We start from the raw sequence: 12,151 nt of genomic DNA on the forward strand, positions 1-12,151 counted from the left end.
TGGGAGGGAGCGAGAGCATCCTCATCCTCCTCCCCGCAGCCTGTGCCGGGAGGCAGGACGAAGCAGACAGGCTCCCAAGGGGGCTGCCAGACCCCATCCCATCAACCCCACCGCCCCCACCATGGGCAGGGGACGAGGCATGGCTGGGAGCTGCAGCAGGGGCTCTGCCCCAGCCCCCTGGCCCGAGAGGGGCCGATGCTCCCGATCCCTCGGAGAGCAGGCAGGGGCAGGCAGGTGGCTGCTGCGCTGCCCGAGCCCCCCTACCCCCCCCCACCAGGGGCTTCAGCCAGGATCGCGCTTGGGACAGTGTTCGGTGACCCGACCCCTTCCCAGGGAGACCCTCTGCCCAGAGCCAGGACCCCCAGGTGCGAAGCAGAAGCGCCTGGCTTTGGGACAATGGCTTTGGGACAAACAATGGCTTTGGGACAATCCAAGGGCTCAGCCCTGCATCCAGCCCTTCCACCACCCGCAGGCACCACTCACCCCCCGCCACCCCCAGCCAGCGGTACCTGCTTGGGGACCCCCCTCCGGCTGCAGGGAGGGAGGAGGCGAGAGGAGAATTTCCCGTTAATCAAATGCCAGCTGCTAATTGCTCCTGCAGTGCTGGGCATAAATGCAGATTCCCCCACAACCTACAGGCTGGGGGGGGACGGACCAGGGGAAGGACTCACGTTCCTGAACCCCACGCTTTGGAGTGACTTCGCTGCACCGGGGAGAGCGTCAGCATCCTTTTGGCTGGGGGGGACGACACACACCTCCCCTCCCTCCTGCACCCCCCACCCGATTTACACAGCATCGCTCCCCTTCGCAAGGCGCTGCCTACAGTGTGGGGCAGCAGGGCAAGCCTGGCTTCGGGGAGCAGAGTTTGGGGACCCCCTCACACCTGGCAGGAGCAGCAGAATTCACTTTCTGTGCCCAGAGGATGCTCGGAAGGCCTGGGATCGGGGGTGGGGGATGCTTATTCTGCAGGGACCTTCTCCCCCCTCGCTCTGTGCAGCAGCTGGCACGGAGGGGCTGTTGGGCTCGCGCCTGAAACAATCCAGGTTTCCATAAATCAGCGGTTCCTCGTTAAAAGCATCTTTCAAGCCATCGCCTCCGCTGCCGGCCCGGTTGCACACAGGCTCTGGGTGCAGGAGCACACCCAGCCACCAGCTTTGCCACCAGCTCAGCCCCATCTCACCCCAGGATGCCACCACAGCTTTGGGGACCAGCCTGGCCCCTCCGCAGGTCACCCAGCCCAGCCCCCTGGGTGCCCCAGGGGTTCCACCATGGGAAGGGACAGGACAGCGGTGCCACAAGCAGGATCGGTCCCCGTGACAGGCAGCTGCCAGTTTCCATGGCAACCCAGCCCATCACGTGCGCCCGCCCAGCGATCAATATTTGCTTTGCCTGCAGCCAGAGCCGGGAGGCCGTAATTACTGCACCAGGCAGCTAATTAGCAATTCATTCCTTGTCCGAGGGGGACAGGCGCGGGGACCCCAGCTCGCTGGGAGGGGAGAGGTGCTGCCGGCACCTCTGGTTTTGCCAAACGGTGCCTGGGAGACACAAACCCAACTCGCTGCCCAGAGCTCGGCCACGTGCCCCCGAACCTACTGCAGCATCACGAAGGCCGGGGGCTCCGGCACAAGCCCAGGGCAGGAGAGGGATGGGTGCTGGGGGTGCTCTACGGCTCAGGACACCTCCTGCTAAGGGAAGATCCAGTTGCAAGGGCCTTCCCGGCATGAACCACCCCCAGCCTCACGCAGGAAGCCCCCCAGGGAGGGCAGGATGCTGGTTTGCACCCCAGACTCCACCACTCAGGAGTGGGTGGTGCACCTCGTAACCAGACGGCGCTGAACCAAACCCGGCGCTGTTAATGCTCGTTCCTGCAGGGCAGCAGCGCTGGACACGCACAGCTCTGCGCTGCTTTCACACAAGCACTGAGGCAGGCAAGGAAGAGGCAGCTGTTACAAATCCTATTACACTTTCAAGGAACAACAGTGATCTCTTTCAGCAGCGCAGGGCTCCCGCAGGACCCCGCCCAGTAACCTTGGCGGCAGAGGGCTGCACCCAGACACCCATGAAATAAACTCGTGTTTAACGTGACTGTGCTCAGCACAAAGGGAATGTGGCTGAAGGACGGAACAGCAGAGCCACACAAGCAACAGCTCAGTGCATTTATTCTCTGAACACATGGGGTGCCCAGTATCCCCACTCCCAGTTGCTGGGGCACAGTGCACAGCCCAAAGTGCTAGAAGGAGGTGCAGCAGTGCTGTGCCCCTCGCATTGTCACAGCAGGGGCCAGTTTGTGGGAACAGCGCAGTGCTGGCAGCCCTGGGCAGGCTGGCACAGCTGCATGCTGGCACCCCACCATGGGACCAATCCTTCCCCCCCCCCCCCCCAAGTATGCTGTCATCACCCTGCAAGGACCTGCTCCCCCCGCAGCAAAGCTTTGGGGGTTCCCTATTGAAACCTGCTGTACCCCAGTGCGCTCTGTGGCCTCCAGGTCCACACCAAGAAACACTTTGTTAACAAGAACCCAAACCTCCGTAAGAAAGGGCCCTGCTCCGTGGGACACCGACTGAGGCCTGGGTGCACCCACAGCGGGGGGCACTCACCCCCCAGAGTAACCCACAGGAGTCAGAGCGGGACTTGCACCTCCTCACATGGACAGCGAGCTGCACCGCATCCAGCTAGCCAGAAAGCTTTGACACACCTAAAGCACAAAACTACAGAGAGTATTACGTATTTGACTTGAAAGTGGGTTATTTCATGGATATTAGCTAGAATATATGGAAAGCTTAGGAACATGAAGTAAAAAAAAAAGTGTTGGAGTGTGACAAAGGCAGAGCATCAGTTAAGGCCCAACAACCTCACTCAAGCACCGAAGAGCTGCTGGAACCGATGTGGCCACAGCCCCCCTCCAGGCTGAGCCCTGGCTCCTCACCCCTCCCCCTGCACGGAGCTAACTGGGACAAACACTCTGCCAGCCCAGAGGTATGTGAAGAGTCAAAAGTTATGTAAAATGAGGCAGCTGAAATTACATTAGAAGGAAAAATCAGAAGCAAAATAGGCACAATAAAGAGATAGGAAAATCAGAAGCAAAGAATACAGAAGAAATTTATTGAAAGCACAAGTACAGACTGGCCAATAACTGCTTTCTACAATCTGAACAGTAAATAATGGAGCTACAGAAAGGTACAAAGGTTGTTATAAAATAGTTTTAATTTCTTTTCTTTTTGCATTACAAACATTCTTTGAAAGAGGCAATGGAATTCTGGTGTTGTGTATGCTTACCCTTCCCACCCCACCTTCCACAATACTGAACCTGTAATAGCTGTTATCAAAATATACAATACATCTGTTCACCATAAAAAACTGGGTTTTGCTGCCCCCTCATGTCTTACAACAGGTATAAAAAAATTATAAATATGTACACCCTTTTGTTACTCACATTCTTTACATGCAAACACAGGGATCCAAAGGAAAAACCCACAGTTGCCTGGGTTCCGGGGTTACCTCAATTCATTTGCTCGCATTTCGCTAAATATAGAGCCTGCGGGTTGACCAAACCAACATTAAAGGCCACCAGACAGGTTTTATCCCAATGAGCCTCTTCCCAGTGTCTTGGGTGAGGTTGATTGAACACATTAATTAAAGAGTTAAACCACAGCTGTTTCCACTTGGGTTGCACGTGGATCCTCCTTGCACAGCAGTGCACACTCAGGAGTGGGCTCCCTGGCTACAGGAGGAACAGGATTTTTCACTTGGGGAGGGAGATGAGCAAACTAACTCTAGCTGACAACAACTACCGAGACACCTGAATGCACCCTCCTGAACATTAAGATGCTGGCAAGGAAGCACAGAGCTTTCCAGAGAGGCAGATGATCACAAGGCTTCATTAACAGGCTTACCCAAGGTTTAGAGGTAACCGAAACCAGCGTCAGCTGAGCTTTCTCGGCTCAACCGGGGCAACACGCATCATTGAAGATGGTTGCACACTCCTCAGCCATGAACTGAAGACTAAGGCAGACAAGGATTACCAATCTCATGCCAGCAACCCAAGCTGAACCCTCACTCGGACTTCACACACTTCTCCAGCATAATTCACACCCTCGAGAGTTCAGGGAGGAACTAAGAAAAGTTAAGACTTTTCCAAACACTCAGTGCTAGGCAAGTCAAGAGCTCCCACACGAAGCAAGGAAATCGTAACTTGCAACACTAAGACAATTAAAAACCAAACTTTGGTCCACAATTTGCAGAAAAACCCTGAAAAAAAGTACAAGATTCTCGTTATTTTGCATCCGAACAGGTTGCAGGTTAGAGGGAAACGTAAGGCAACATCGGATTACACAGAATAGAAGGCAGAATGGCCCGGGGAAAGAGTTGTAAGCCAGAAAAAAATAAATGGTCGTATCACTGGGAAAAAAAAAATTGATCTGCTGCATTCTACTTTTAATAAATTCCCTTCCTATAACTTAAAAGATCTGGGCTTATAGGTTAAAGAGTTATAAACTTTAGCCTGGGTCCTTTTACTTAAATTCACAAGCTGTTTGTGCTTGTTATCTCAAAACACTTTGCTGTGAAAGTTTGCTTTGCTTACCATGTTTTATCAATTTCATTACATTACTCATCCTCAGTCATGACCTCAGCCTGGTAACTAAATTCCTGCCCTACAGTTTCAATTACAAAAAAAAATAAAATAAGAAAGTACAGTATACAAGGGTAATACCACAAAGGAGTAAATTTAGATTACGTTTATACCATCTTATCATTCTATAAAAAGGTACTTAAACTATTTCTTTTGCATATAAAGAGATTAGAATATTTGGTCAACTGGAAATATTGCTAGGCACAGATGACAGCAACGGCATCAAAAAGTATAATACAAGAATTAAAACAAAAAGCTCAAATGCTGAAGACATGCTATAAGAATGATGGCAGAGCTACATTGGTCTTGTTAATCTCAAATTAGGGGCACAAAGGTGACTCACATGAACACCTTCCTAAATGTGGGATATCCAATAGTTCTTCAAATCCTAGCCAAGTATTTAGATATATATATATACACACACAAATTTCAACAAACTCTTAATGATTCGTCTTCACAAGTGTCCAACAGTGGTTGATTTCGTATCTTGATCAATGCTCTTGTGAAGGGCAGAGCCTGTTGACTCACTATTAACAATGGAATGTAATTTGGTCTTGGGAATGCTTCCCCACCCAGACCTTTCTGCTTAAGTCTGAATGTTACTGACAAAGGATCTTAAATAACTCCCACTTGACAGTTTGCAGATGGCAAGAAACCACAAGCAGATTGGAAAGTGGCATGAAGACACACGATACTACGCAGATCGAGACATTTCACGGACAGTGGGGTACAACTGCCTGAAGAGTCAAAGCCCAATATTTTCTTTATCCACTTTGCCAGCTTCACTTGTCCTTCACTACACCAAGCTGATCCAGTAAGCCAGAGCTCACGCATTCCCCTCAACTCTCCCAATCCACTCCCTGCAGTTCAGATGTTTTCCCCAAAGTAGTAAACGGTTTAAGGCACAGGACAGCAGATGCACAGTTAAGGTAGGATCAATGCAACTTATTTTTGTGCTGGGTGAGTTGGGAGCTCCTATACACCATGCATTTTGCAAAATCCTGACTCAAAGGCGCTAAAAGTGAATTTGCACAGTGGTTTTAGGTCTTTCAAGGCATGGATGGGTAAAGAAAATAAAAAAGGCATCAAAGTGAAACCTGATAAACTTGTTAGGATCTGCTTTTTGGGGGGAGAAGGAGCAGGAAGGGAGGGGAATTTCCCAGAGCAGGTTCCAAAAGTGTAAACTTTAACTTGTGATTTTTATTTGAACAGTCAAGATTGTTACCCATCACCGCAAGGTTAGCAATATGAATTAGATTTAACTTTCTTTTTAAAAACCGGTAAACTGATTTCTCTTTAAAAAAATAAAATCTCTGGTCTTTTAAGGTCACTTCAGCTGCATTTTTAAAGTGGCTTTTTTTCTGGAATGATGGAAGTTGAAACCCTAGTGCTCAGCCTTTTAAGGTCAAGGCTGAACCCAAGAGGTTTTAAGTCAAGTCCATTTTGTCCCACGCCTTCCAAAGCTTTAAATGGTGGACTTAGAGAAGGACACGCGCAGGTGATGATTCTCACCCAGGTCATGATTATGGAGGTCAATGAGTGATTGAATAGCTTCTTCCACGGAGCCCATCTGGATCAGAGCCATTTTACGGTCCTTCCTGACAAGACAGAAATTTGAGTCACATTCAGTACCGCTGCACACAGCATTTCCCCAACTTGACGCAGGTTTTCTTATCTAGCACTCAACCAGGGCAGCAGAAAGTTAACCATCTAGGTTAACTGCAACATATTTTCTTTTACATGGAAGAGCATATCTACATGATAAACACACATACCCAAACTCTCACTCAGCCATTTAGTTTTCTTCAACTCACACTTGCCATGCACTCACCTCAGGGTTACTCTGGGTTTCTTTATTCCAGAAAGTCAAATGCTACATTAGTGAAGATTCCGCTCACCTTTCACTTAAGCCTGAGTTGGAATTTGGTAAGGACTAAGAACTTCTACCCTTCTCATACTGAAAAGCCCCACGACAGGACACAAGACAAAACACTTACTGAAAGAATTTGAATCCTTTCACCATCCCACCATTGCTTGAAAATAACATCTTAAGGTCTTCTTCAGTTATTGAAGGTCTGAAACAAATAGTTTTTCCAGTCAGATGTATGTTTGACAGATTGAATTATTTTAAAACCCAATTCTCAGAACCTTTTCTAAATTCTCTACCTGTGACTTCTTGAACTGGAAATGCTATGAGAACAAGAAGATGGGCAAACTTTCCTCCTGCCGGCAGCAAGAAGCTGACCTTATTTTACTCACATGAATTTGCAAACATTTTAATGCTCTGCCATACAGGAACTCTCCATGCGGATACTTACGGAATATTGGACAGGTGAAGTGTGGCAGAAGGGGGAAAGATGTTCTGGAAATTTTTGGAGCCTGGTTTCTTGAAACGATGTAGAGGAGAATTTCCATAGTCCTTAGTCAGACCTTTGTCCTCCTGTCCGTCACGGGGAAGTTGTACTGTCTGGTGCTTGGACAATGTTATACGGATTGGCTTCCCATGAAGCTTCTGACCATTTAAATGGCTCATGGCTGCAATGGTTAGAGACAGCACTGACTGCTATGGTATCTCACAGTTTTGCTCACACATTTAAATCAAAGCTACAATTCTATTTAGTTCCTCCCTATGCAGACACCACATCCTCCAGGAGCTGCACAACAGGCATGCATTGCTACCCTGCCCTACTCTTTGTTCTATTTTCCCCTCTAGATTATCTTGCACAAACCAACCTTACCTTCTCCAGAGCTGTTCCCAAATCTATACTACATATGCAAGCAATTAAGTGCACGGACACAGGTTTTCATTTGTTTTTTTTTTTTAAAAAAAGTACTGATATTAAAGCTTTAATTACCCATTAGGTATCTTAATGCCAACAGTCTGAGACTTTTAAGCTTGCTTACCAAGCTGCACCTGGTTTCCATCAGCCATCTGAACTAGGGCATTATCTTTCTTATTAAATAAAATCTTCACTCTCTGCACATCACCATAGACTCCTTCAAAAAGTGAGGAAACAAGAATAGTCTTAGGTAGGGGAAAAAAATGGAAGTCTCATTCAACTTAATATTAGCTAAACAATCCAACAGCAAAAACATTCATTCACAACCAGAACTGATCTCATTCCAACCATGGTTACTTATTCTGCTCTAATTAAGGCAAATTCTTATGTAGCAGAATAATAATGGAACAATACATTAAAGAAAAGACACTGGGTTTCAGCAAAAAGCAAAAAATCTTACTGCCAGAAGACTGGACAATTTAGCATGCTATCACAATTTAAAACTCTTATAAAAGACATGCAAAGCAATAAACCATGCATAACTGAACATAAAACAAAAGGCAAACTAAATTAAATAGCAAACTAAGTAAACAACGTAAAAATGAAATTATGCATTCAAAAAAATGGCAAACTGCAAACTGTACATTTTTGAAGTATCAAAAAAGTAATCTCAAATAAATGAAAAACAAGGTAATAAAAAGTGTGAATAATAACATACCGAAAAGAATAAAGAGGCATTGGGGTGTAACTCTCTTTAGAGAACAGCAGAGCAAGGCAGCGGAGGGACAGGGAAGAGGTAAGGAATCGAAGGGGAGAGCGAGGTTGCACAAATCGTCCACAACGAGGAAGGGCAGAGTCCCCGCAGGAAATGGCGAAATTGGTTGATGGATGATGAAGTTTTCAAGATGGTTAATATTGAAGGGCAGGTTGGTTTCCGAAGAGCAGGGTTTTTTTTTTTTTTTTTTTTGGAAGGGGAATGTTTTTATTTTTTGTTTCAAGCAACAACAGGAAGCAGAAGTACCGTGCAGTCAGTTGGCAAAGAAATTCCGGATCAGGGGAAGAAAAAAAATTCAGGGATGGGGAGAAAAGAAAAAAGTAGCAAAAAACACAGGTCAGTAAATACATAAGGAAATATGTAGTGTTCCATCAGTCAGATTTATAGAATTCTACATACAATAACTTGTTTACAGAAACAGTTAATAGGTTTTACCTAGTGGAACACAATGATAAAGAAAAGGCATTTTTACTTAAGATATACAAAGAAGTAAGAGACAGTATTACAACAGAGTGACTTCTACAGCCTTTAATATTGAATTAAATTGCAATTCCCTAAAATTTGACAAATTTTCTCCGATTACAAAAATTTTTTAGTAGAAACGACTTCACAAACCAAGCCAAAAACACAGCTGCATTTGCTGCTTTAGTGAACAGAAGAGATCTATACTGCAATGCTTAGCTGTGACAAATCAAGTCTGATTTCAGTACTGATCGCTGCCTTTAATGCAAAAGATTATCCAGATGAGCAGCTGTACCACCACAAAAACACCCTCCAAAGTCTGCTAGAAGTGTTTGCTATAAAGGAACTTGGTACTTCAATTGCAACAGAGGCCTACTCCCTTCCATGTCCCATGGCTTGACCTCACCATGAAGAAACCCAAAACTGCCATTACTGAACCAGAAAGGCAGGAAAAGCATTTCTGTTCCCCACACCACCACTAACTTTGAATGCAGACAGCAGTCAGCATTCAAAGTAAAAGCCAACGCAAGTTGAAACACACAGACTTCTTCCACTCATCATGGGGAAAAAAAATGGGAGCAATTTCAGTTTCCATGATTCCAATTCAGAAAAACACTTTATACGTTATCACAGAGTAGTCACTCCAGAGAAATACTGCCTCTTAACTAACTGGTTGTGGCACAGGTAAGTTTCTACAACACTGATTATACAGGCAAATGGAAAAAAAGTTTCATGTCTGTTAGTTCACAGCTTCAGTACAAGTATCAAAGTCTCTCTAGCCCAAAGATAAGCTGGATGGATAGTGAAGAGCTCATCAAAAAACCACAAGGCATGAAATAACCGCTTGCTCCTAACAAACAAGGACTGCCCACACCATTCAGACACTGCTCAGAGCTGTTAGCACGTGCAAATTAACAGAGGTAGGGCACAGTCCTTTGTCCTGTTGCTGCCATCCAGGCAATGCAGAATCGTCCCAAGAAACACACGCTTGACAGTCCAGCTCTTTAATGTTTAAATGTTTAAGACTTGTTTGAGCAGCAAGTCACGGGACCAAGTCAGAGACAACAGTTCCTGGAATGGCAGAGGAGCTCCTGGGTAGAAAGAGCAACTCCTCCAAACCAAAGCTGTATCACAGCCCTTGCCATTATTTCATGCCCTGGAGAAAATAGTAATGACAGATTTAAAAAAAAAGTAGTCTGAAATATTGATTTAATTGGTTCATCTCATCCAGAGTTAACATTTTGATCCTTCATCACATCCAGGCTTCCCCTTTGATGCAAAAGAGGTTTGTGGTTACTCTGACACCACTGGTAAGTTTTATAGCTTTGCAAAGTAGTATTAACTTGTGTGCACAGTCCCACCAGTTAAAATATTTTTCAGCAGAGACTCATCACACTACTGCACACACTGGAAGATTCTACACTTTCAATCCAACAAAGAGCCAAAAGCTGACTGGAAAAAAAAAAATCCAAAGATACCCATACCAAATTCTCTTATGATCCTGTCTTTAATGAAAGAGGATTTTTGTACAAATATTACTTGATTTATTTTCTTACGGAAACCCAAATGCTTCAACTCACTAAATTAAGCAGAATTGAAAATGTGAACTGTGAGCTGTTAAGGGGTTTAGCTAAGGAAAAACTCCAAGAATCTTGGAAAGGGAAAATGTGCAAGCACACGGCAGAGGAAATACTGCACAGGTACAAGGTCAAGCTGGCAGGGCTCCAGACACTACACAGAAAGAGCAAAGGTCAGAACAGACTCTCTCTGTAGTTCTGAATTAATGTATTAAAAACTAGAACATGCTAAGGAAAAGAAAGAATGGACATGATTATTCTGTGACCCAAATGACACTATTCCATGGGAATGGCAGGGAGACTCCAAATAAGAGGGAGGAAGGGACAGGCATTGTAGTCTTTATGGGACAAGAGCAGGCAGGCAGCATCCTTGGCTTTGAACCAAAGAAGAGCAAGAATTTAATTTGAGATGGACTTTCTCATTTCCCTTCAGCAACTAGAGTACTGATCTGCTGTAAGTTTTAGAGCCGGCAGAGCACATCATCTGCTTTTCTAGTTTTGTCGTTTCCTTTAGGATACAGTAGGATTTCACTTTCAATAAGTGTCAGCACAATCTGTGTTCAGAAAGTGAAAGCAGAGGTAACAGGAAGGAGAAAAAGGTAAAGTTAGGACTCCACTAACCTCAGAATTCAGATTGCTAACCAGCAGAACACAGTTCCCTGCCCCAGTGAGGCCGGGAATGGCAATCCGTCCTGCTGCAGCCGCTGCAGCTGCTGCTGATGGGATAGCCAAAGGAGCTAGTGCTCCATGAACATTTGGAACTGACAGGCCTGGAAATTAAAGAATATTAACCAGTAAAGAAATCAACAGCATGTACTCTAGTCTATTTGCTGCACCAGAAGGGAGAACAGCACACCTTCTGTAACATGCAAGTAATCATTCAAGACACAGTGACTACATATTTTAAGAGCAACAGGAGCCTCCAATTCTGGTGCTGCAGGAAATGTTGTCATTTCTAATAGTATTTGCTCTTGCAGTGCCTGGTGCTTAACGGGTGCCTCTCGGCACTATCTTGTTGACCACAATATTGTGCATGTTTCACAAGAAGCGGAATCAGCACAAAGCCTCAGCTCTGTTGGTGCAGGACAGGTATCACAAACAGTGCATTGTAAGGGTCTTTCCAATCAGTGCATGCCAAAAATGCTTTGTTCTTTAACCATGCATGTAACAATCAGATACTGTATGCCACCATCCCCTAATCTCTTCTTGAATGGATAAACATTAATTTTTTTTATTTATAGGCATCTTTAGGTTGCTCACAGTAACAGCTGGTGCCTCACTGTATTAGCCCTCCAAAGGGAAGAGCTTTAGCATTCAAGAGACAATTGCTAGTAATCAATTAAACTAAATTACTTCTCGAAGTGGCATTGTGTATTTCCCCAGCAGGGCAGGATATTAACAAAACATTAATGGTTCAACAGTTCGATCTGTGCTTGTTTGTCAGAAGCAAGGAAGTCCCATCAACTTACAAGAAAGGTCAACACAGCTTGGTGTGCTATGAAAAACAGCAAAAATTGTTCAGTCTAGCACTCCAATGAGTGTATTCAGCACCTAAACCCCAAGATTTTCATCTCAGACACTTGGCTACTTCCGTAAGTAGCAATAATTTTTTACCTGCATGAAATTTACAACTTCACAGTGCAACTGTAACAGTATTAATTACATTCATGTTTAACTACTAGCTTTACTCAATATTTAGATAAAATTGACAGATTCCTTGCTTTTGACTACATTTACAGCTGTCAGAGCTAGCTCCCAACCTCTGCAATCACATGAGGAAACTAAAAATACAAAAAAGTTATTTCCTCCCCACCTCTTCCAATTATTTCAAAATCTGCCTTTACTGACTCCCACCCTGCTACTCGTTTTCCTCTTGTCACTGGGGTATTGCCTAGCCAGAGGCGCTACAGCTGCACACACACATTGC

At 45.3% G+C, this 12,151-nt stretch overlaps 1 protein-coding gene across 3 annotated transcripts in view; it reads right to left on the minus strand.

Annotated features, from left to right (window-relative positions):
* Positions 1 to 3,182: 3,182 nt before the first annotated feature.
* Positions 3,183 to 12,151, minus strand: part of PTBP1 (polypyrimidine tract binding protein 1) — a 31,269-nt gene continuing 22,300 nt past the window's right edge. For all 3 annotated transcript variants that reach the window (XM_037385590.1, XM_037385591.1, XM_037385589.1), the window contains 6 exons: positions 10,846 to 10,994; positions 8,129 to 8,162; positions 7,535 to 7,627; positions 6,949 to 7,165; positions 6,628 to 6,705; positions 3,183 to 6,228 (listed from right to left, as the gene is read on the minus strand). In XM_037385590.1, the coding sequence (XP_037241487.1) occupies positions 6,096 to 6,228; positions 6,628 to 6,705; positions 6,949 to 7,165; positions 7,535 to 7,627; positions 8,129 to 8,162; positions 10,846 to 10,994 (704 nt within the window). In that variant the 3' untranslated portion in view covers positions 3,183 to 6,095. The remainder of the gene's footprint in view (positions 6,229 to 6,627; positions 6,706 to 6,948; positions 7,166 to 7,534; positions 7,628 to 8,128; positions 8,163 to 10,845; positions 10,995 to 12,151) is intronic.

The sequence above is a fragment of the Falco rusticolus genome, chromosome 4, assembly GCF_015220075.1.
Source record: "Falco rusticolus isolate bFalRus1 chromosome 4, bFalRus1.pri, whole genome shotgun sequence".
NCBI lineage: Eukaryota > Metazoa > Chordata > Aves > Falconiformes > Falconidae > Falco > Falco rusticolus.